The 25,742-nt window shown below is 35.6% G+C and overlaps 1 protein-coding gene across 2 annotated transcripts in view; it reads right to left on the bottom strand.

Moving 5' to 3' along the window:
- DIAPH3 (diaphanous related formin 3) overlaps positions 1–25,742 on the bottom strand; it is a 256,877-nt gene that overhangs the window by 108,740 nt on the left and 122,395 nt on the right. For both annotated transcript variants that reach the window (XM_054812840.1, XM_054812841.1), the window contains 2 exons: positions 8,406–8,645; positions 2,700–2,829 (listed from right to left, as the gene is read on the bottom strand). In XM_054812840.1, the coding sequence (XP_054668815.1) occupies positions 2,700–2,829; positions 8,406–8,645 (370 nt within the window). The remainder of the gene's footprint in view (positions 1–2,699; positions 2,830–8,405; positions 8,646–25,742) is intronic.

The raw sequence follows: 25,742 nt of genomic DNA, 5'->3' as shown, positions 1-25,742 counted from the left end.
TTAATATTGTTTAAATGGCACTTACACACTTTTCTGCCACATGAATTTTGGTTTATAATTTAAAGGACACTTGCAAATAATACCTTTATGCCACATATAAAATGTGAAATTATTGTATTTACAGAAATGAATATGTAGATAGGAAATAAAAACAACTAAATAAAAAAATTGGTTGCAACATAGGTATGCAAGAAAAGAATATGCTATCAAACTTCACTGATTTATTCCTTGGAATTACTTTTAAAAATTACTTCAGAGTACAAAGTTCAGTGAAACCATGAAGGCAAGGTCATTCCAACCCCTCTACAAGACCCTAATATTTGCTAGGACTAAAGGTAGAGAACGGATTCAAAAACAAATACCGGAACAAAATGCAGCCTATATGGTTCACAGAAAAATTGAACATTATATCGGTATGATACAGAACCAGAAAACATTGATGTATCTCCTCACCCAACAAATTTGACCAACAAAGCAGCATATATGTAAACAGAACCTTCCTATCAGATGAAAGGGAAAACTCAGCCTGACTTCCCTTCCTTTGTACTATCTGTAACTCTTAGCTGTAACCTTTGGATCCAATGGTTTTCCAAATTTACTGGAACTCTGAACTGCCTCAAATACATAGAACCCAGGATGGATTATTCTTCTTAAGCACTAAGTACAGTTTCTTGGAATGGAGGAGATGATCTAAGCCCTCAAGACCCAAATTCTGTTCTAGCATGACCAGTATTTCTTCTGGAAAAAGCATATTTGACTAGACGATCATCAAAATAAACATTTTTTTATCACTACCCCTCTATCACTCTCCTTAGCAACCATAATGATGCCTTGTAACATCTGCTGTGTTTCCCAGCTCACTGTAGAAGCCTCAATGCAAATTATTCACCATAATTCCTGGTCAACTTGTTAGTCTTCATCAGTGTATCAGTAAGTTATATCAGACCAGGTGAATCCATTATCACAGATTCACAGATTTTTTTTTTTAACTGACCTTTTGGTAAGCTCAAGCAAAAATAGACACTTCATTAAAAATTTACTGTGCAAAACTTTGTGCATATTAAATCAACTTGCTTCATAAAAATATACTTCTGCAAAAGTACTAAAAGGTTTTTTAAAAAACCCATAAGCTGCAGTCTTTGGGATCTACTGGATTTTCCAAAATTCCAGTGCAGGAGGAGTCTTTCAAAACAAAATGGAATTTTGCAGGTAGGGAAACAAATATAAACACACACATTGATACATTAATCTATTAAAGATATCCTAAGACTTTGTCTTTTTCATACAGTAAAACTGAAACGCAAAACACATTTCATAACACACTGAAGTAAATTCAGTATATAAACATGAAAACGTGGCCATTGATTTCTATCCTCCAACATACTGAATGACATCAAAGATTCATCTAGTCAGTAGCAGATACCTAGGAAAGAACAGAAAACCTGGACTAAATGATAATTACTGGCTACTCTTCAAATCAGTGTTTTATATCTCAGAAGCCTCCCAGAAGACAATCAGAAGCTTCATGTAAGATGACTGTCTACATCGAAATAATGGCTTCTAATAAGGAATATTTTAGTTTTTCTGGCTGATATACAAAATTCAACCACACTACAGCCAATAACTTACTAGTAATGAAAAAAAAAAAAAAATCAGTGGCCAGTTAACACTGGGTTCTGTGAAAATAATGAATAAAATACTAAATTTATATACAGCAGAAATTCCTTCTATTACCAGTACAAACAGTAAGGTTGAAGGGCTTGAAGCATTTGACAGTTATTTCAAAATACTTGAACTTCTAAGTGGTTATAATGCATCAACTAAAATTGGAAACTTTAAGAACCACGATAACAGGAAGCGAACTCTATGTGAGTGACCACTATCTCAAGTTCTCTATCAGGAGCAGGTTTTGCAAAGCTCTGGTTTGTGGCAGGGAGACTGAGTGACACAGTACAAAGCAATACAGATAAACAGTGATATTCTCCAAAGTGACATAAACTAAAAAAATGATTAACTGAGACAGTCTATCCAATCTTCTTTTCCTGAAAGAGTATGACAGTGCTGAGGTGGCATCAATTTCTAACTCCATGCTTAGTCAGTTTAAATTAGTTAAGCTGTGATAAAATATGGAGAAGGCACTCTTAATTAAGAAATTAACTGTAAAAAAAGCTGCTGCTGAGATTTACCATATTCTATGCTGCACAATGAAGCAGTAAAAAGAGGAATTTATTTTTCCAGACTTCCAATGCTATTGTTGCATGAAAAACATACATGCAGGGAAGACAAAACTGTTCTGATTTAGAAAAAAAAATAAAAAATTATGTGGTGGCATGATAGCTTTTTTGCATTTCTGAATTGAAAGACACTGCGTGATTGGACTACATTTACCATATGAAAGATTGAAAAGTTGGAAATAGTTTAAGATCTGTTAATAGAAAAGAACTTTTTAAAGAAATGTATTTTGGACAACAAATCTAGAAGATATGTTAGAAGAAATGTAATGGGAAATCCTCTAGTAAATATTAGAGGACCAAACAATAAATTTCTTCAAGACCACTCACAGTAGCTCAAATTAGTGATCTCTGATACAGACTGTTAATGTATATTTTTAAAATAACATTAGTAAAAAATAAGCATCATCACATATAAAAGACACTGCAATGCACTCAGAATCAAAAATTTTAGTTAGCTATACAAACCTTTACTAGCTTTATCTAAATGCTGAAAATCCTCAACAAAATTCAGGACATCTTGATAGCTTTCTTCACACACTTCAACAAGAAAGTGGAGCAATGTTGTTTTTTGATCTGCCGACTTTGTGTCCTTCAGCTAGAGAGAAAAAAAGAAATGTTAAAACACTGAGAAAAAGATTACTTCTGATTATTTTGACAATTCATATATATTACTAATTGTGAACCCAAGTAAGGTAAGGTGAGGACAAACTGTTGAACTCCTTCAGCTCTTTTAAAGAAAACCATAAGTAACGGTCTGTTTCATTGCTAAAAATCCCTAGAAAGATCATATTAAATATTTTTTAATTCTATACATTATTTGAGTTCTGTGCTCAAAAATGCGCACATTTCTCTATTAAAAAGTAATTATTTGCAAAATATTTGCAAAAACATGAATAGACTTATGAAAGTGTAAAAAAAAAAATTGGAGCTAAATCAGCAAAATATAACGATACATGATGCACACATCAACTCCATGACGTGATTTCCTTATGTGTGAAGCTAACTCTAGCCTAACGATATTTATGCAGTGGAAGCTACAACCTCAACCTGCACAAGTTGTTGTTGCTATCAATTCTCAGTAAACAAAAGCTTGTAGGCTTCATTGTTTAACAACTTTGACTTCAAAAATTCTTAAACAAAAACTTTTCTTTCTGAACCCTGTATACATATAAAATTATTTTAAGTCCAGCCATTTTAAAACTCAGAGCTACTTGTGTAAAAACACTAACAATTGACAACTGGCAAACATTCAGTTATACGTTTCTGTTGTAGTCTCCCGTTGGAGCTAGTCTTTTAAATTGTCAGAGAGTTTTTTAGAAATAGAAAATGGCATCTCATATGAAAGTGTTTCTTCACTACTTAAAAACAATTTCTGCATAAAACAATTTAACAGAAAAAGTATACATGTACACAGGCACATAGACAGTACGCACACATAATAAAGGGTTGCCACAATTGCACACAGACTTGTACATTTGAATATTGGGAGGGAAAAGTCTTCAGCGCAGCATTAAAACTAGCACCAAATGAGTAGAAAACTCATGTTAGTTTGCTTCAACTTCAAGACTGTTCTTTAGTTTGGTTACCACAAAAAATACAAGTGATCAGCAATGCTTAATGGCATAAGAATAACTACAACAAAAAGAAAAAATTATCTTCCTTTTCAAAGAGGGTTCAAAAGCAGACAAAGAACTATATGGGGATTACTTCTGAATAGGAACTGAGAGTAAGATCAATCCCAATTTAAATATACATACACATTTTTTTTTTTTTTAATATATATTACTAAAGTTTTCCCATGCTTGCAAATTTCTTATAAAGAGATTTTTTTCAGACTTCTTGTGTTTCCCAATATCCTCAGAGATCATTTAAAGGACATTTTATTAATCTAATTTAAAAACTAAATTAGAGTATATTGTCTGCTTTTCCCATACTGTATGCAAATTAAAATGGAGAGTTTTGAATGTTGGTTATCACTGAGGTTGATATTACATACTTCACTGTAAAAAGTTGGTGATTATTTTCAAAGTTCAAAATGATACAATCTTAATAAATATGATGAGATATATTCTTCCAGAATCGGTATGTTCTCCTTCAGATGAGTGGATTAATAATGATGTGAGACACAATTTGCAAAATAAACAGAAAATGGAACACATATACCTCAAAACCAAAGAATATATTCTAGGGTCATTACTGTATGCTGTGTTACAAAATAAGGTACTTCTACTGTACTGGGAATGCCAGTGAAAAATGTCTCAATAATTGAAACATCACAAAATTTCTACAATGTGACACTGCTTAATCATAGAATCACAGAATGGTTTGAGCTGGAAGGGGCCTCAAAGATCATCTAGTTCCAACCCCCCTGCCGTGGGCAGGGACACCCTCCACTAGACCAGGTTGCCCAAAGCCCCATCCAACCTGGCCTTGAACACTTCCAGGGAGGGGGCATCCACAGCTTCTCTGGGCAACCTGTTCCAGTGCCTCGCCACCCTCATTGTAAAAGATATCTTCCTTAAAATACATGTAGTTAACAAGTTAGTTTTAAAAACAAGCCAGTGTTATAAACATGCATATAATTCTAATATATCAGTATTTAATAAATTATTATTAGCATACCAATATCATCTCTCTCTTCTGAGAATATGTATGCATGTTCTCTGATGCAAAAGAACTATTACAGTTCAATTCTATATGGTGCAGGGAGAAGGCAAGATAGGGAATTGTCTTCTGCAAAGTGGATAGTTCATATAGTTCCCGATGTATAGTTGGGCACCAATGAAGAAGAACAGATAAATTGTATATTCCTCAAATATTACAGAAACCAAGATTTTTTTTAAGGACAGAAGTCACTACAAATTTCTTAATTTCTTAGAACCCCTACTGAAAACTGCTGCGCAGACCACCAAGCAGTCTGCAATTTGCAGCTTTCTAGTTTGGGGCCTTAAAGGAATATTGGTTTGAGTGTTTTCTTTCCTGTTTTAATGCTAATATTTCTAATAGTTGAACCAGTTTATTATTCTCAGAACAGAGGAGATTAAGCATTAACCAACACAGTACACATAGTGTAGAAAATCCCAAAAATTACACACACATAGTTTTACCTCTGTGTTTCCTGACAAAGTGATCTGTCTGTGTAAGACACAATTTCATAACCAGTGAAGGCTTGGCACTCACGGACTTCCTAAATGAGGCCACAATTGGATGAGGTGAATTAGGAATTGGTGACTAGTACCCTGATACACATTGGACTGGATAGTCCAGAGTTACCTCTAAAACCCAGCTGTTCAATACTGAAGCAAGAAAAATTGTAATAGAAATCAGATCTCAATTCTCCATCAAATCTGCTGACTGGAATGTCACCTTGTATCATGAAGGAAGAAAACTCTGGCTGATGTGCTGAATACCTGGGTCTTTTTCAGTATTTGTCTGGGATGAAATAAAAATTTAACATTCTCAAATGATACTGGTATTAGTAATTCACTACAAAGGTAGGATCATAAATGCAAACTCCCAGTGATTCCCTCTCTGAAAAATCTGTCAACCTTCAAAAGAACAAGTAGTTAACTGTAGGTTGCACTTGTCCTAGAATATCTAGTGGCAGAAATCCAAAATTTTACAGACTATCTCTAAGGTGGCCATAGTTGCTCTGCTTCCCAGCAAAATCTATAATAGTTGGTCTTTCTTTCCTAATCACAGAATGGTTTGGCTTGGAAAGGACCTTCAAAGCTCATCTAGTTCAACCCCCCTGTCATGGGCAGGAACATCAATACACTCATATTCAGCAGCCGTTAAAGTTGCATTATCTTCTCCCTAGAAAAGTTTTTAAGTACCATGGTCTGGTATTTACAAGCTAGCAATCTGAAGTGAGGCCAAATCAAATATATATGAAATCTTCGTCATTGGAACTTCATTTTTTCACTTGCACATTTCTTATGTAAATGAAACACATTGACTACTATGACATATGTTTATACATAACTAATGAAGTCCTGAAAGGAGTAAACCAGCATCACCACTTTTAATCATATAACACGATACAATGTCAAATTACACTGTACTAAGCATTTTGACCATAGGGAGCAAATTACCTTTTTTGTTCCTTATACTTTCACCTACAGACTATTGGTAGTGATCAGCATTTCTCTGGAGCAGAAGATTGGACTAGATGCCTACTGGCTTCCCTTCACATATGAATTATTTCATGAGTCTAAGAAACACGCACACTATTCCCAACAAATTCAATAAATAATATTTTGAATACAGTATTTAGTTTACCTCTTAATTTGGCCTCACAGTGACTGTTTGAGAATTATTAGTATACCTGGATTTCAAAAGCTTTACACAACCAGCTTCTCTATCAAGTTCTTAACTACCTTTGCAGTTAGAAAGCTTTCTTAACTTTTAAGCTTTTTTTTCCTTTTGCTACCAGCAAAGTCAGTTATTCCATCTCCTACCTTAGCTACATAGAAAAAGAAAAGTTCAAATGCCTTCTTTATCATAAATTAATAACACAAGGACACTGTTACATCCTCCTCAGTTCCTCTCCTTTCTTTTCTAAACTAAATACAGTTAAATACTTTTTTCTCAGTTTACAAGTGTTACACGTTATTATCATCTGGATTCTCATCAGTCAGTCTATATATTTTCTGCAGTAATTCAGACAGGACTTCGCTTAAAATCTCAGCAGCACCTAGTAAGCAGTAGATAATTACCATCTTTATAATTCATAGAAGGTCCACTACAAGAGACATTTTTCCTCTCCAACAGAACGTTGTAACCTCCTATAAAGGTAAATAACCTGTAAGTGTGCAAATCTAATTAACTATGAGATCCTAGATTATCAAATGCATTTAATGCCAGAGCACTGTAGAGTTAGCCAGGACTTAAAGCGCATTTTCTGGAACTCTGTCTAGCCATTCAATCCTTCCTTTCACTATCTGCACACATCAGTTTCCTTTCCTATGTGTAGTACTTCAAGGTAGTCTTCAAAATTTTCATCTTTTAGATCTTAAATTATTTCTCCAAGATAATGTTTGAATTTTGATCCTGCTCCGCAAAGTGCCTGTAACAATTACCTTCATAATGTTTTCATAAGCATTTTTCTTTTTTTTTATTGCCTTGTGCATTAAAAATACAGAGAATACAACCAGACCCACAACAGATTGTAAAATCATACCTAGGAAGTCAATGCACCCAACTGGACAGAAAACCATTGGTATCTTCCTTCTGAATATGTTTCTCAACAAATTGTACATTTAACTCAATAATTTCATCTATGCTGTATTTCTCTAGGTGGTTGATGCATGCTTAAATGTTTGCTTTAGACTAGCGAAGGTATATAACTTATTCTCTATGAATATTTAAGTTATAGGTATCACATTAAACACTCGAGAACCGTAGTGAAAGAAATATTCTGAAACATGGCAGACTAAAGGTGATTATTTTAATGAATGTAGAAGTTAACATTTTGTATTTTCTCCATTGTGTAAAAAGATAAAGAAGCTGAGAGAAGACAAAGAGTACACACAAACTACCACATAATTCCTTTCCCATAGGGACTATTACATACATGCGTACTCTGTGCAGATTTTGCAGTGACTTACCAGAGGGTACAGAAAAAAAATAACAACACTAAATAAGGGGAAGGCGATTAGGATTAGAATTGATTATAAATTAACATTCAGGAAAGTATATACCTTATATAAAAATTGAAAGAGTGAAAATGTAAGGAAGATTAGAAGAAACAGGGAACTGATGAAACTGAGCAACAAAAGAGAATCAGATAAGGAGAAAAATTATGTAAAAGAGAAAACATAACTGTATTAAAACAGATTAAAATGTGACAGGCTTAGAAGTGCTCAGAAACGTAAGACTACAATACTACTGTGATCACAGTGATATGGTCCTTCCATAACCTTATTTAATTTGGAGGGGGGGGTTTATTAGTCACTCAATGGGGAATCTTCTAAGTCAATCTGAAGACGACTGTACACAGATTAGCTGTATTGTTCAAACCATCAACTAATGCTAAGAATTATGGGGGGAAAAAAAGAAAGCAAGCAAAGAATTAACTGCAGGAAAAACATCAAAACAAGGTATTAAAGTAGCATAATAAAAACAAATGAAAGTGAATGTAATACTCAACATGGACATTTCAAAACTCACTTTACATAGGGAGCTGAGATTATATCCAAAGGTCTGTGCATTCCGAGAACCTGCATTCATGTAGTTTCCCATTAACAATACTAGTTCCAGCAGCTTGCTAAAGCTTTTACTCTTCTTTATCTCTTCACAGGCAGCACTGACAGCCATGATGTCAGGTTTGATGTTGTTCACCTGCTCCTCAAACTGAAGTTTAAAAAGAATAGCACTGAGCCGTGGCCGCAGTCTCTTCACGTTGCTCATCTGATTGAAAAGAAAATAGGAGATTTCCTTTAAAATTCATGCTACACTTTGGCACTGTACAAATGCATACAATCTGAAATGATTTATTGGTGTGACAGGCTTGAAGAAGCAATATATCTGCTATAACTGATAGCAAATGAACGAATGAATGAGAGACACTTGGGTAAGCAACTGAAATCCCATCTTGTGGTTAATACGAACTGCCCCCATCCTTTCCCAATAACTAGTATGTGTAAGCAATAAAAGATAACGTGTCATCATATATCACATCTGTCAACTCATACACCAAATCCTATAAAACTAATCCAAGTTTATGACCCGGTAGTTGCAAAGTAATAAAAGTAGTTCACAAATTTTGTATAACTCAGGATGTACCAAAACAAGGCAAATCTAATTTTCTGGTGCAAATATTTAAAAGCTGATTTCAATAAAAGCTTACTATAAACTTGCAGAAAAATAACAGTTTTGAAAAATTTCAGCTATGAAACACTTAATATAGCATATATTACTATACGCCAGTATTCATACCCCATTATACTCCTGGATCTTATGCAGTTAATTAGGTAAAGCAGAATGCTCCCAGGAAAACAGTAGCTTCTGTAGATCGTATGAAAAAGACTTGGCTTTTTCTATGGTTTACTGGTCAGGGATTTTCAACAGAAGTTTCAATCTTCCCATATAACTTAGGTCACTGAATTCCCACCCCAGAGTTACTTTGCACATTATTCACCATACCCAAACAACGAGACTCCAGATTTTATTGCTTCTTTAAATCAAGGAACATCGAATGCATTCAATAAATTAAATTCCTCCATCTCCCAAGTTTCTAATGTACTACTCATCCTTCCAACACTATCACAGAAATCTTCAAACATTTTTTAGGTTTGGCATCACATACAATCCCAGAAGTTTTCTGTTTTCCACTATTGCTCCTTTTGTCCCTACTAGGCATTATACATTCTTTGCTTTTTCTTTCTTTCACAGTAGAAAGCATGTTTTTTCCCTCCTGCTCTGCAGTTCTGTTTGCACATGAGAAACACTAGTCTCAAATTCAACCGTGAGCTTCTTCCCTCATTTTTCCCTGTCCCTGTTTTCTCACCAATTTTATGAGTTCTGTAAGACTTTCCTCCCCATACTTGTATTATTCCTTCTCAAGGTAAAGTTCAAGCCAATAATGCCTTGCCAATTCCTGAAATCCTAAACTAGGTTTTGTTTCATTTAAATAAAAACACGTTATGGTTTCTAACTATCAGTACTTCTCAATGCAAGAAAAGAAGCCAGAATATTGGCACTTCTCCTACAAAGTAATAGGTTTCATATAATGGCCTTAAAAGTTTGCCTTTAAATTGGAAATATCCCCCTCCAAACCACAGTGATAACTAAGGTTTTAGAGAATATTTCTCAACGCACATCTAGTCTATCAATGTGAAAATAGCTCTGACAGTGCACCATTCACAACTCCTTTGGTGCTGATTATCCCACAATAGACTCAGTGAAAAGGATAATGGTGACAGTCTTCATCCATTTCAGTGTAAAGTCAAACGAGTTATCCCAAACTGATACTGAAGGCTGTCTAATCCAAAGGGTTTGACATAGAGGCAGAAGAGGATGGAATTTACAGTCTATTTTACTGGTTTTACTGTGACAGTAGTAGAAAATAAAATCAGGTAGAGTTAACATTTTACGCTACTGAGCCACTTCTGCAATGCCTGCCTGGCAGTGCAACCACCTGATGATGTCCCATTGAAGTAAACATACCATTTGCGTTTAAGTTCAGATAAGAAATTTTGAAGTAAAATAAGCAATCCTTTCCACTAACCACACTTTAGTTTGCGTCACAGAGCAGAGCACGCAAACTGGATGTCTTTCAGATGAAACTAGGTTGAAAATCAACTCCACTCCTGAGCTTTAGTCCACAGATTGCCTCCAGCCTAGTCATAAAGTTAAATACTAAAATGTTTATAGTTTGAATGTTAGCTCAGTTTCAACTGTAGGCAGATATTCTGCAATCATCATACACTAAACAGTATCCAATAGTGTTGTAAAATTCTTACTTAAGAATGGGTAAGCAAGGATAATGGGAATTTAATTTAAACAGAGCATTTCAGTGAAACAGAAGTGGTCAACTTTATACCTAATTTAGGAATAAATTTCTAAAAGAACATTAAGGTACTGGACAGAGGTAAACATCACAAAGTCATTCTATCTCCATCTGGAAGAAACAGTATTAACTCCTTTTCTTTAAACAATTCACTTACTAGTAGTGTACTACTACTACTCAGCACATTGAGAAGAGTATTCTCAATTTTATGTTTTATTCTCCATTCAGGAAAAAAAATTGAGACTAGACCAGAAAAAACACAAAACTCCATTGAAATTATCCAGATTTTTTAATATTTGCCCCTGCTCAAGGTGCAATAGAGAAGATCATTAATATCGAACTACGGGAACTAACAAAATAAAGTGTAAGTTGCATTGATTTTAAATGGTACCAAACTCAAGACATTACAGAATCAGCAGATGATGCATCATTTATTGACTCTTGGCTTCTCAGACAGGCAGATTCTCGAAACTGAAATAATCAGGTACTTTAGATTACAAAGATGTGTTGCACAAACATGAGCAAGCACATATGCGTGAAAGATGCACAATTTTCAGCAGAACCAGCTGAACTACAACAAATTAACAAGTTCCGTATGTAAGTCTTAAGAATGCATGCAGAAATCTGTAATCTAAAAAAATCAGAAACAGAAGCACATGTCAGAAACACAACAGAAATGCCATTATGCTTTTGTATTATTGTTTTTTAAACACTGAAATCCATACTTCATATACAATGTATGGTGTCAGTACTATTTGTTTACCTGTTTGCTAAGTCAATCATTGAGAAGGGAGGAGATTGAAAGTTCACTTAGCAACATATGGCTTTCTTTGTGACATGTTGTCTACAAATATATTCAAACTGTAAAATCCATAGACCTTATCACAAGAGATGCTAAGAATTTAAGTGTTGCAATGTTGAGAGGCTACACTTTTTTATATTCAGCATATAAGTACATAAGTCTACTTATGTCCTTATAATGAAATCCTGAAAACAGACAATTCAAATAACTAAAAAGGGAAGCTGAAGTAGAAAGCTAAAGGGTGAGTGGACTACACATGTCAGAGAACTGTGTATGAGTAACGAATTGTTCTATTTTTCAAGTAGTGTTCCACAAGAATATTCTCACTATGTGCAAGTGCAAATGGGAATTGACAACTGAGTTGAGCTGTCTGGTAGTAGCTCTCACAGCCCTTTATCCAAGAGCAAAGAGAGGTTTTTCTCTCAAATACAGCATAAATCAAAAGGCACCTGCAAGAGTGTGCCATCTGGTAAATGTGTGCTTTCACTGTCTGCTTTGTTGATGTCAGGTAAAGGAACATGTTTCAGAAGTTACACTGACATTACATTTTGATCACTGAATGTGATTCATTCTTACCACAAGCTCGTAGAGAAAAACACCGCAAGGGTTCCAGTTTCACAATATACCTTCCTTAAAGTATCAACAGTGCTGAGGCTGTCAGACCACCTGAAAGTGTTCCCATCCTAAAAGTAAAATATCAGTCACAGCCAAGCCGACTAAAAGAGTAAACTGGAAGGGCATCCCCTGTGGAAAATGTATGGTTTTCATCACTGCAGCATCAGTGAACTCTACAGAGTGCATAGGTAAAAAACATGAATTTCTAACACTTATTTTTAGACTCAGGCACTTAAAAAGCAGAAAAAATTTTTCAAGTAAGGAAGAACTGAAACCTTAACAGACCTTTTACCACATGTTTAAAGAAGAAAAAAGAACACTCTGCCCAATTTGAAATGGGCAGTCAACATGCCCAAATCTTAGTGAAGGCCACTAGCATTCTGGAAAGGCCAAACATTATTTCAGTGTATGAGAAGTCAGTCCATGACAATGGAATAGTATTTTTGTTGAGATCTTTTTATGGCTCTGTGGAAATAGTACATCTTTATTCACCTTTGAAACACTCTTCTTCTCAAAAAGATTATAGTAAAGGCAAGAACTGCCAACTCAAAATTCAAATTACTTACAAGAAACCAGACAGTCTTTACACTTGCAATGTTGATATGTGTAAATGCAAACAATTGAACTGATGACTTTTCAGCCTTACTAGCACTGACAGAGGGCACATCCTGCTACTCTGTTTCTCCAGCTTGAATTATAAATAGCTTGAATTTGCACCACTGACTCAAATTCTTGCAAATCCAAAATTTTCATAAAGGATATTCAGGACAGAAGGGACTGTTCTCTAAGTGACACAAGGACAACACCTATCGATTACCTCCTAGCTGCACACAGGTAGCCTTCTCTTGTCTTGTGGATGACAGTGCACTGATGTACAGTGCAGAAAATCCCTGGGACTGTTTTTGATGGCATTATGTTCAACAAAGATAGACCGGCAAGGCCAGTCTGCAGATGTCAGAAATGGGGGAATTCCTTTTGAATACTCCAGAAGTCACCTGTCTTATGAAACACATCCAACACAGCTGTCAAAACAAGCTGAGTTTACAGTCTTCATGCTGAAATTCACAGATAGGTATGTACTACTACGAAAAGAAAGAAGTGATTTTTTTGTCTTATCCAAAAAATACAATTATATTTACTGACATCTTGATTAGAACAGAATGCAGAGACAGCTTTTGTTTCTCCAAGTGGAATTTAGAATGGCATTTTCCTAGAAAGGAATCATCCAAGATAGGGAAGGTCTGAATTTCCCAAATTCTTCTATTTTTAGCAGACCTAACAAATGTTGGAAAAACTATTTTCATTAAAAGGTACATATGGAGCAGATGCCACTAGACTGAAAAGCTTTCCTCATGGGAAACCAAGTCAAGAGTTTAATATAGGTAAAAATCCTCTGTAAAACCTCTAATTCAGCCAGATAGCAAAAATAAATACATTTATACCATAAGTCAAGGGCAGAAGTCATTGAGGAACTTAAAATAGAATAAAATAATATCAAGCCAAATGGAGAAAAGTTTCTAAAAGTAAAACAGATCTAGCTGTATTCCAGATGGAAAAATCAGTTTAGCTCTAAAGTAAATGCCTCATCTTCTGTCTGGCTACTACCAGGAACCCACCTCCTAATTAAAAGTAAGTCTACAGTATTACTTTGAGTCTCCCAACATACAAGCTATGAAGGTACAGACAGATGATCAAAGAGTTGATGGGAATGTCTGAAAACCATGACAGCAGCCTTAGTACTTTCATTCAGGTTGAACCACCAACACATCCACATTGCAACTCCAAAATTTGGTGCTGTGCAATTATTTAAGCAATACACAGTGGTAACAGACCACAATAGCACCTGACGATGATGTGTTTTTGATGTGATAGACATAATCCATTTCAAAACAGCTCAGATCTCTAGCACATTCATATTTAGTATAGTTTTCTCTATTGACCTAACAAGGTGTTCAAGTTAATTTCCTAAGCAGGAAGTTATGTGTCTATGTTGATGACAGTACTGGTAAGGAAAAAGCATTCCACTATAGATCTTCTGTAGCCCTGTCAATAGAAAATTCAATGACTGTGGAATTTTTATCCATGTGGTTATTTAGTGTATTTGGAACCACAGATAAACTGTGGCAAAAACAGTCTGACATGAAGTGTCACAGAAGTGAATGCTGTGGAAGACAGCTTGCATATCTTGGAGAAAGTTATACAAAATGATCAGAGGGAAAGTAAATCCTAAAGCACTTGGGCTCCATAGGAGCTCCATTGAACTCTGAAGTCTGAAGCTGGGACAGGTGGAATATCTGCATGGTCATTTCAAGCTCCAGGGATCTAACAGGTACTGGCTAGCCTCAAGATTCTTTCAGCACAGTTGCCCTACATTAGCCAGTCATTTGGATGCTTCGCTCAATTTAGGTGGCTAAATTCCAAGTAACCCTTGAAGCTGCTGAGAGTCAAAATGGCAGGATCATGTACTGATAATGGTCCTTAGTCAAAACAGAAGCATTTTTCTTAAGACTGTCAAATCACAACATGAACTTTAGAGGATTGCTTACATTTCTAGTGAAGCAAAAGCATCAAATCAGATTCAGGAAAGGTTCAGGACAGATTCCCAGGACCTGGGAATCCTGGTGGACAACAAGCTCTCCATGAGCCAGCAATGTGCCCTTGTGGCCAAGGTCAATGAGGTGCATTAAGAAGAGTGTGGCCAGCAGGCCGAGGGAGGTTATCCTCCTCCTCTACTCTGCCCTGGTGAGGCCACATTTGGAATACTGTGTCCAGTTCTGGGCTCCCCAGTACAAGACAGGCATGGACATACTGGAAAAAGTCCAGCAGAGGGCTACAAGGTTGATTAGGGGACTGAAGCATCTCTCTTATGAGGAAAGGCTGAGAGAGCTGAGTCTATTTAGCCTGGAGAAGAGAAGACTGAGAGGGGATCTCATCGACAGTTATAAAACATCTAAAGGCGGATGTGAAGAGGATGGGGCCACACTCTTTTCCATGTTGCCCAGTGACAGGACAAGGGGCAACAGGCACAAACTGGAACACAGGAAGTTCCGTTTCATTATGAGGAAAAACTTCCTCACTTTGAGGGTGACAGAGCACTGGAACAGGTTGTCCAGAGAGGTTGTGGAGTCTCCTTCTCTGGAGACATTCAAAACCCGCGGGGATGCGACGCTGTGCAACTAGCTCTAGGTGAACCTCCTTTAGCAGGGAGTTGGACTAGATGATCTCCAGAGGTCCCTTCCAACCCCTACCATTGTGTGATTCTGTGATTCTTGAGCCATTTAGGGGAATCTGCAAAGTGAATGGCTGGAAGCAAAAGATGAGGACTCTTCAGACAAACAACCATATTGATCTGAAGTTGTAAAGATATCTGCCAAGAAGAAAACTGAAAGAGATAGCCTATGTGTGTGCTAGAAGAAACAACAACCAACCACTTCCAGTCATCTGAATTAATATCAGACAAAAATAAGACAAATTCTTTCAATCTATTCTTTATATTAGCTACCCAAAAGAGTTTTACCATAACTGAACAGGGGTAAGAGTGAGATCTGCTGGTACTGGATCTTTTACAGGAACATTCCTCTATGATTCAGCATCACAAACTTCCAGTGATACAGATGAAGTATCATAATCCAATACAATCCAATGGCAACTGCAAACAGATCAGTGCAGATCATGAAGACCACTTTCAGAAGATATTTCTGGAGCCTGGTTCTCCACCCTGTCCAGCTTCAAGGTGTGAAAGACACCAATTCAACAGGAGTTAAGGATGTTCTCCCTCTAAACAACACAGGTAACTTGATTGCAATTTGTTATAAAGATATTTAAACTGACACAGATGGCATATGGTAGAAAGTTAATCTTTGGCAACACTCCTGGAAAGGCTGGAATTACTGACAGAGAACACTGACAAGACAGAGCAGCAGATAAACATGACTTACAGAAGACAACAGGAAGAGGTAAGGTTTACAGACAGAAATTAACACAATGAAATTATTTCATATCTCACAGCACAGACACACCTTACCACTTGAGGATTTAAAAATAAAATAAAATAAAATAAAAAAATGTCCCTAGCTATGGCTGTGCCCAAGCATCAAGTATTAGGAAGGGCAGAGTACACCTCCGCAGATATAGTGATAGTATGATATTTTCCAGACAACAGTGAAAAACATTAATACGTTCTGAGTTATCCTCAATGAGGACATACAGGTGAAACCTTCAGCTGAATATGGAATTGATCATTTTAAGTGTCTGCTGAATTATTTAAGACAAACTAGCCTTCATCAGGCTTCACTCTAATCTTCAATTTACTCTAGTGAAATCTTTTCCTTTGGTATGAACTCATTAAAAACACATCCATCAACGAACAAGCTGTGAAGCCACGTGAGGATTGCTTGCCAAACTCTATTTGGGCTAGCTCTCAGTGTATTTCACAAGGTCTAGGCATTAATTATTTCTGAAACAATATTTTATAATCCCCTCAATTTTATCTTTGAGTAAATCAAAGTGATCAACGAAAAATCTGTTTCTTTCTTTTCACTCCTGGACAATATGGGAACATATTTCCAAATACCTCAAGTTTTAAGAAAAGAAATAAAGCAGGAGCTATCATACATGGCTCTTGAGACACTATTCTCAGGTGTGAGACTGCTAGTACAGTTGCCTACACCTGAGGTCAAACGTCCAAAAGTATTGTTTGAAATGTAAATTACGTCAACATATCTGAAATACTTAGGATGTATATTTATCATTCCCATATTCTTTCAAATACCATATTTATTACACAAATAAAAAGGAGAGTTGTCTGTCAACAAGTTCTTTTTCAAGTGTGTTTCTTGCTGAACAGATTTTTACAAGTGAGTAAAAAGAGTTCAACATCGTCTTTTTCTTGGTGGCACTTCCTGTCTGCAGGATAGACATTCACAAAAGCCCTTTTTACTCTGGTTACATCATCAGGTCAGTGTGATTTCTCCTCCTGTATCATTCTTTAACAGAAATATTAAGGTTGGTACAAATAGAAATGTGTGCATATAAGCAGCATAAGACACAGCAGCACAAGGGTCAACAGAATGAGCTGTATTTCTTCTCAGGACACCAGTCCCAGCAGGTTGCAATGGCAAGTTGAATATGAGTCAACAGTGTGGCCTGGCAGCCAAAAGGGCCAGTCGTGTCCTGGGGTGCATCAAGCACAGCATAGCTAGCTGGTCGAGGAAGGTGGTTGTCCCACTCTATGCTGCACTGGTGCAGCCCCACCTTGAGTACTGCGTGCAGTTTGGGGCACCTCAATATAAGAAGGACATCAAACTACTAGAGTGTATCCAGAGCAGGGCGACCAAGATGGTGAAAGGTCTCAAGGGCAAAAGGAGCGACTGAGGTCACTTGGTCTGTTCAAGCTTGGAGAAGTCTGAGGGGGAACCTCACTGCAGTCTACAACTTCCTCAAGAGGAGCAGTGGAGGGGGAGGTGCTGATCTCCTTTCTCTGGTGACCAGTAATAGGACACAAGGAAATGGAATGAAGCTGCATTAGGTGAAGTTCAGACTGGACATTAAGAAAAAGGCTCTTCTCTGAGAGGGTGGTCAGTCAATGGAACAGGGTCCTCAGGGAAATGGTCATGGCACCAAGCCTGTCAGAGTTCAAGGAGCATCTGGACACTGCTCTTAGTCATATGATTTAGTTTTGGGCAGTCCTGTGAGGAGCAGGGAGTTGGGCTCAATGAACCTTATGGATCCGTTCCAACTAAAGATATCCTATGATTATTCCTTTTCTTATTAGCCCACTAGCAAACTGAAGCATTTATTTGAAACATAGATTCAAAAAAAAAAGGAAAAAAACAACAGTGGGCAGCAACCTGGCCAAGATTTACAGGAAGTTGAAGTTAGGAGATTCTGACATAAAGACATACATTGTAATTGATCATGTAAAAAAATCTATCCAAAAAAGCTTGCTGTCACCAATCAAGAACGACCACAGAGGCATAATAAAGTGTTGAGAGAGTCCCTTGTCCTCTGTGCTGCACATCAGTGATCCTGCCCAGACTGCTTGGACACACACATGGTGGTAGTCAGAAGAATGTGGGTATGACAGTACAAGTGAATTAAATCTGTAAGAGATTGACTAGGTAAAAATCAAGGTTTCAAGTAAAAATCACTTTTCCCTCTCCATAAAATCTGACACCAAGAGGGTTTTTTGCTCATTTTCCCATGCAAGTCTGAAACTTAAAAGCTTTAGGTTACTGTAAACTACTCTTTTGTATTTATTCTTCAACTTAGAAGAAAGTTCAGAAAGTTTGATTCAAACAAGCAAGAAATAAGATGCCCTTATCAGTTGCTTCATGACCCTTACAATTTTAATATCTCAGAAAAAACCCTCAGACTCAGATCTAATTAATACAAATGAACAACAATAGAAGATAATCTTTAGTACTTGAATATTTTACATTCAAAAAGCACTGAACAAATGTTGACTCACACATATCTATTATAGCTTTATTAAAAACAATTATAATGAACAATGGTTTATTTTTCAACTCTCCAGCAGTCTCTCAAATAAGCACATATTATTTCTTTTCTCACACTATATTTCTTAAAAAACTCTAACCTTGCTTGCCTGAAATTAATACCACTGTATTATCAGATCACATTCTTAATTATGCTGTATTTGAGCACGTGATCTCCATTACTTCTTTTTGCTCTTATTTTCAACTGTTAACCATAACTCAGGATAGCATTTAACTTAGACTTCCTATTTATTTACAAGATAATCCGTTGTTAAAAAGAGTTCATAAGAGTTCTTGTTGAAAAACTACTCTACAAGTCATGTTTCCCAATAAACCAGCTGATTTAGAAACTTTTGGCTTCTGCTTTCTTAACATACTTTCATTTTTCTTTTATTTTGTCATCCGTAAGTTCTTCTCCTGTGAAGTTGACTTGCACCTCCATGGACCAAATCCCTTTATTTCACCTGTACTTTATACTTAAGATTACCCATGGTGGTGGATCTCATTTTAAGTTTCTCTCAAGAGAATATCTAAATGAACATTATTTTTCTGAAGTTATCAACATGTTCATTTGGAAGCCAAATGGAGGCTTTAGATAGCCTAAGCAAGAGATAAGAAAAGCAGGGCTGTCCCCAGGTGAGTCAACAGTGGACTCATGCCAGAACACTGTCAGTGCCTGGAGTACAAAGGGAAAACATACTCTAATGTAGTGGAACAGAAGCAATGTTAGATGTTAGCTTAGCTCACATAGCCAGAGAAAGGCCCTGTTGTTCCTGGAAAGCCACACAATACTCAAAGTTATCCTAAACAAACAAAAACCAACCAACCACGCAGCTAAAACAGCTATGCACGGTCATGTTGCATGGTCATCAATGTTCAAGACAGACATCATGCTGTGCCACCCAGACAAAACCATTAAAGTCAAAAGGAAGCTGAAACTCGAGATGACCAAATAATAGCTAGAACAGAAGACAATATAATTATGTACAAGTAAATATGAGAAACTCTTCAACTTCTCACAGGAAATTGTCCAGTATTTCACAGAACTATGAGAGAAAACAGGCAGTGAAGCTGTCAGGGCTTCAGTAAAAGGACACAACAACAGAGCTGATAAATACACTCAAGGCTAGTAGACCTCCGTCTTTGGAAGAAGTGACTGAGAATTTCATAGACAGACAGGACCATGCAAGGACCAATACAAGGACAATGTAAAAAAATTTGTTTACATGAGGAAGACAGAAGGACAAAAACCAGCAATGAACTCATCATCAATAGAGGAATACAAGGAAATGATAAACCATCAATGATGTAACGTGGATGAAGATAAGTAAGAACATAGCTAAATTTATATTTGGGTAAGAATTACCGGATATATTGATAGAGCAGAGTGAATGTCTAAATGACAGGTGAGATGCATTCTGAAGAATATTGAATGGACGGAGTTTTAAAGTAAAATTCAGAGAGAAAGAAGTTACTGCAAGCAGGAATGGAGATAATAGTACACAAACAAGTGTTTCTATTTGTTCCAAAAATTGAGGAGATAAATACTTGGCAGAGACAGACAAACTAAATGCCAAACTCTTTGTATTAAGAAGAAAACAAGAGTGAAAAATTTTAAAACTGGCTGACTTAAAAATCTGGGATCATCAAAAAAGTGAAGATGACAAAAAGTAAAAGAAAAGCAACTGCTATATGAATCAATGGGCATAAGTGTTGAATATTAGGTGTTTCAGACAGAAAAATATTGCAGATGGTTAAAGTACAAGACTTATCCTACAGAAAATTTCCTCCTCAATCTTTGTCATAAAAACAAATGAATTGCCTTACACTGCTGTAACAGTGGGGGAAACTCTTTATACACGTGCCTAATCCTCTTTTACGAAACTTTTGCAAAAAAGATGTACATAGCATAGTTCAGCACAAAAAGTGCAGCCAGGTAAGTATTAGTTTTGTAGCTAACATACAATTGCCTAGGCCTGATTTAGAAACGTGAAACAAAAAATGTGAGGTTAAAAAAAGTCTTTATTTGTAACAATGATTTCCAAAGTTATTTATTTCAGAAATCTCAATTATTATTTAGTAAAAATATCTTCTTAAACTGGGATAAATCACCATTTAGTTAATCCTTCTTATTTTTCTTCTTAAAAAATTCTAAAATTTTGCTTGACATCTCAACATTTATTTCTAATTTATTATTTCTGTGATTCCAACTCTATGCTATTTCACTAGAATACTCAAAAAACTTATAAGATACATGATGTGAGTTTAATAATCACATTCTTACAATATTCAAAACCTTACCAGTGCTTTCCGATTCACTCCTTGAGTGTGAGGACCAAAAAAGGAAGAATCACAAATTCAAAATGGAATGCAACAGCTCTCCAGTGTTTTGACATCTTGTTTGTGTGGTAGAAAGATATTTAATCAGTATACTCCAAGAACTCAACTTCTTCTTTGTCCATTAAATTTTAACAATATAGTTCTGTGTTTCAGTGTCTTTTATCTTCTCTCATGCAAAAGACTCAAAGAAATAGGCTATATTGTATACCTTAAGTATAATGAAATCTTCTAGGGCTGGATAAGACTATATAAGAACAAAAGCCTTTAGAGTAAGATGTCTGAAATGCAAAGCATCATTCTTGACGGCAAACACATTGGGTTTTGTTTCAGATGAAAGCCAAACACACATCTATACTCAGCAGTAAGGCTTGAATGGTGGCATGGCAATAGTTCATCAATGAAAACCCATTAAACAGATTACTGTATTTAAAGTATCAGTCATGATTAACAAATCCAACTATTATATCAACTTCACTGAAAACAAATGAGATTGACATTACTAAATGATTTACTCCTTAAATATTATTTATTTGATACGATGACAGAGACTGCACCCAAAATCAGAAAAAAAGTATTCTGTAAACTGATACTTTTTTCTCAGTAGGAAAGAACTACCTGCAAAATAAATCAACATTGCTAAATGTTTTAAGTCCTAAAGCAACATAATACTTATACTGCCCATTGGAGAAAGCACCAGGAAGAAAATAAAATAAGCACCACCAAAAAAATCAACCTTCTGTCAACGGTCACCTACCAAGATGATCATCTAGGTGAAACACCATTCATCTCAGATGGTCTCACATTGCAAGTTTGCTGTCATATGGCTACTCATTTCTAAACACAAAGATCATCATTAACAAGTTTTATAGACTATATCACCCAATATCATTCATGATCAATGAAACCTCCAAGAAAATAATAAGGATAAATTATTTTAGGAGGAAGTTTAATGTACTGAGTAAAAACAAGTAAAAAACAAGAACTACAGTAAACAAGAATGCAATTGAATCTTTAAATTTCAGCAAGCACAAGCATGCTTCATCAAGAATTTGAGCGACAAAATACAGCATTCAAAACAAGATCAACTTAAGATAATACTATGAAGCTAAGTTAAAGTGCTTGATACGATGAACAGATTTAACATAATTTTCATGAAATAGTTCATGGATGCATGCAAGTCAAAAAAACCAACCAACCAACCAAAAACCCCAACAACAACAAAAAACCCAATAAACTCCACACTAATAGGTGATAATATCTATGTTCTGAGACATCTTCCTGCAGTAAATGAAAGAACGAACATACAGAAAAATAGTTTACCTAAAGAAAACCTAAAACGTGGAAGAGAAGATAAGGGTAATAAAGGATTTATTTTACACTTACTGCTGAAGGAAGAGAAAGCATAAAAGTGCAAAATAACTTAAAAAGAAGAGGATAATTGCAGAAACCACAAAAGCAACCTATAGAGTCACTACAAATAAACAGCAACAACAAAAAAAACCCCCAAACCCCACACCCAAAAAAATCCAACCCACACAAACCAAGAAAACCTGCAACAAACCAGATGCCATACTCATGAAGGGAACCAGAACTGTTTAGATTCCTGCCCTCAATGTCTTTAAGCCAACAACAAAAGTTAATTAACTTAGTTTGAAGTAGAACATAAAATACTGTAACAGTCACAACATGCCAGTATCTCAGTAACTGTCCAGCTGTTTCTTTCAGAGTACCAAATCTTGACTTTGAATTCAAAGCCAGAAGGATAAAAGGTTTCCATTATATTTTTTTTTTTAATCACACAAGTAGTAATTATCAGTTTATTCACTACCTAGGCTCTTCCTTGAGAGTCAAATAGTTTAGTCATTCCTTTAATCACAACTTTAGAGCAATTTAACATGCGATCTCTGAATTCTTTGAAATACCATAACTACAGGACACAAGATAAACCTGAAAGTCTTACATTGTATGTTTAAGTTTGCTTCTCCTCATTTGAAAAGAACAGCAAAAAATGAGGCATAAACCAGCAATTTTAAGAAAAAATCCCACCAAAATCAACTATACTGAGAAGATTCATATCTGTGTCAACACCAGTGCAGCATTTATAGAGCTCAATTCCAGAACAGACTTGATTTTTTTTATTATTTAAAAAAAAAAAAACCACAAAAAAGTTAATGTTTGAAGTTAACATAAAACTTATACATAAAAACAAAAAATGTTTACATAAAGAGGGTCCAATTCTGACAAGCAGAGAAAGACTGGTCATTTGTGGCACCAAATAGCACAAGAAAAAAAAAAATCCAAAACAGGAAATGGAGCTCGAGAAAGTCTTTGTAAAATATTCCATTACTAGCTTTCTCTTCTTTTCCTGTATTGCTTATCACAGTGTCATCTAAACATCTGGATCAGCCAGATTTATACTAAAAGACTATGCTAGAGATAAAAAAGCGAGAGATTGTTTTGTTTTCTTTATCATACTCACTCCTCCTAACCATTTTTTCCTCCCCACTTCAGTTCTTTATCAACTCCTCTCCAACCACTTCCACTTCTAGACCAAATGACCCAGGAACTCTACCAACAGTTTTTATTCATTATATAAAGAAACTGCATTCCTAGGACATCACCCATCTTACATACTGATTGAGATACGTGCCTATGAAGAAACACATTCTTAGGAAATGTATGTATTACAATATATTACTTAAATTTTGAACATGTGACTCCAGACTAAACCTAGTACATCCTATTTCTAGTTTCATCAGATTCTTTACTGGCATTTAAGATGAAGACTTATTCTGAGACAAGAAAGAAGTTTGGAGAATCTAACATAGCTGTTTCACCCTACAGGATTTGAAGAAATTTGTGGGGGGAAGATGAAAGTAAGAGGAAGGACCCAATTCTTATATCAGATAAGAAGCCTCCTATACCATAGATCTGGCTATATATTCCAAGGATGCCCAATTAGCATCTACTGTATATCAGGTGCAGTATTAGCCCATGATCAAGAAAGAAATAATATGCAAGTGAGAAAATAAAAATTTTCAAAGCCTAGAACCATGGAAAATCTAAAGAGAATTTGACAAGTCAGAAGGTACAATTTAAGTCAATCTAAATTATTTTTAAAAATTATTAAAGTGATTCTTCAGTGGTTTGGGCTTTTTCTGGTTGTGGTTTTGCTTATTATTTTAAAGAGACATTAATATACTGATGCATCTTAACTTTACGTGGATTACCACAACTGAGTAAGTAAATGTAGGAACTCTCATTTATAAAATTACAAATTTAAACCAACAGTTTCACTTGGACAACTGATTCAAACATAATAATCATTATCACAGCCTCCTTCCAATTCTCACCACCAAAAGGTTAAATTCTGTTAGTCATAGTACATTTAACTGTTAACCTATTTCTCTCTTTCTAAACCTCTGTAATATTAACTAGGCTGAAAACAAACCTAAAACTTACCATTGTGAACCTACCTTTGTGAAACAACTGCTATTTTCTGAATTGCATAAGCAAATATTATAACAAACAAGTGAAAAGGTAGTAATTTCTCTGACTTTAGACCTTTTGTGTTGTTTGTAAGCAACAAAGGTGCTGAAGGCATTAGTTTCACATCTTATAAAACAGCAAAGTATGTTTTGACTGGATTTTTTTTTGTTGAGGGAGGGTATTTCTTTTAAAGGATCGCAGAGACATATTCAATGACCTTTTGAGATAAGTGGGGATAATTTAATCAAATAAAGTAACGTTAAGATTGGAATGAACTATAAATATATCCTTTGAATGTCTGATAAAACCTGAACAAGAAATAAATAGCAAAAGATTTAATAGCTTTTGTAACTAAGAAATTTGGACCAAGAGAAATCAATAATTTGGCTTCGAACAGAAAACTGTATATGAAAATCTTGGAAAAATAAGTAACAGTGTTAAAAACAGTAGTGGTGTTCCTCTTTTTTTTCTTGTTCCCAGAATGTAGTTAGAAGACTTCCAAGAATACAGAAACCAGCATTACATCAGATGTATAATGGCTGTTACTCTTGTTAAAGATGGATTGAAAATTAACAGCGGCAACAGCTTTCAGCAAAAGCACCACTTCAGATCTAGTTTTGTTTTACAAGTACCTGTACTCAAAGAACTTTGCCTATGTCACATCTGTAACTGGCACCAATTCAATTTAGTGGTGTTTCCTGACCATACCAACGTTCTTCAGTTGACTCAGAATAGTGATCGCTGCTCTTGTATCCCATACCTGTACTCCAGCTGTTCCAATATTTAAGTACATTTATTTGATATCCACACAGAAAGTACCTACTGTTACAAAGACATGATACTACTTTTCCTGAAGCCCACAGATACAACTAAAAAGAATTATTCCCTCCCAGGGAAATCCTCCCAGATGAAGCTAACAATGATCATCTTAGCTTGAAACACTTGGAGTGGACAAGAAAAATCAAACACACATATGCACCCAGGAAAAGAAATAGCCTTATTCCATATTTGCCTGGATGAAGTTATTAACAATTATGAATTATGAGCTATATAGAAATTATATAAATTATATCCAAATGGTATTTCCACAAAAAGCATCAACTGTCAGCATTGAACTAGCAGCACTTTCTTTTCTCTGTTCCAGTCTTCCTATGTTAATTCAACCTGGGAGATATTCTAAACGTATCTTCCTGCTGGGAATGGAAAAAGTGACTACAAGTACTCCCGACTGAACACACTATATAACACAGAAG

This window comes from Grus americana, chromosome 1 (assembly GCF_028858705.1).
Source record: "Grus americana isolate bGruAme1 chromosome 1, bGruAme1.mat, whole genome shotgun sequence".
Taxonomy (NCBI): Eukaryota; Metazoa; Chordata; class Aves; order Gruiformes; family Gruidae; genus Grus; species Grus americana.
The sequence above is the reverse complement of the archived record's forward strand: the minus strand, read 5'-3'. Positions and strand labels throughout refer to the sequence as shown.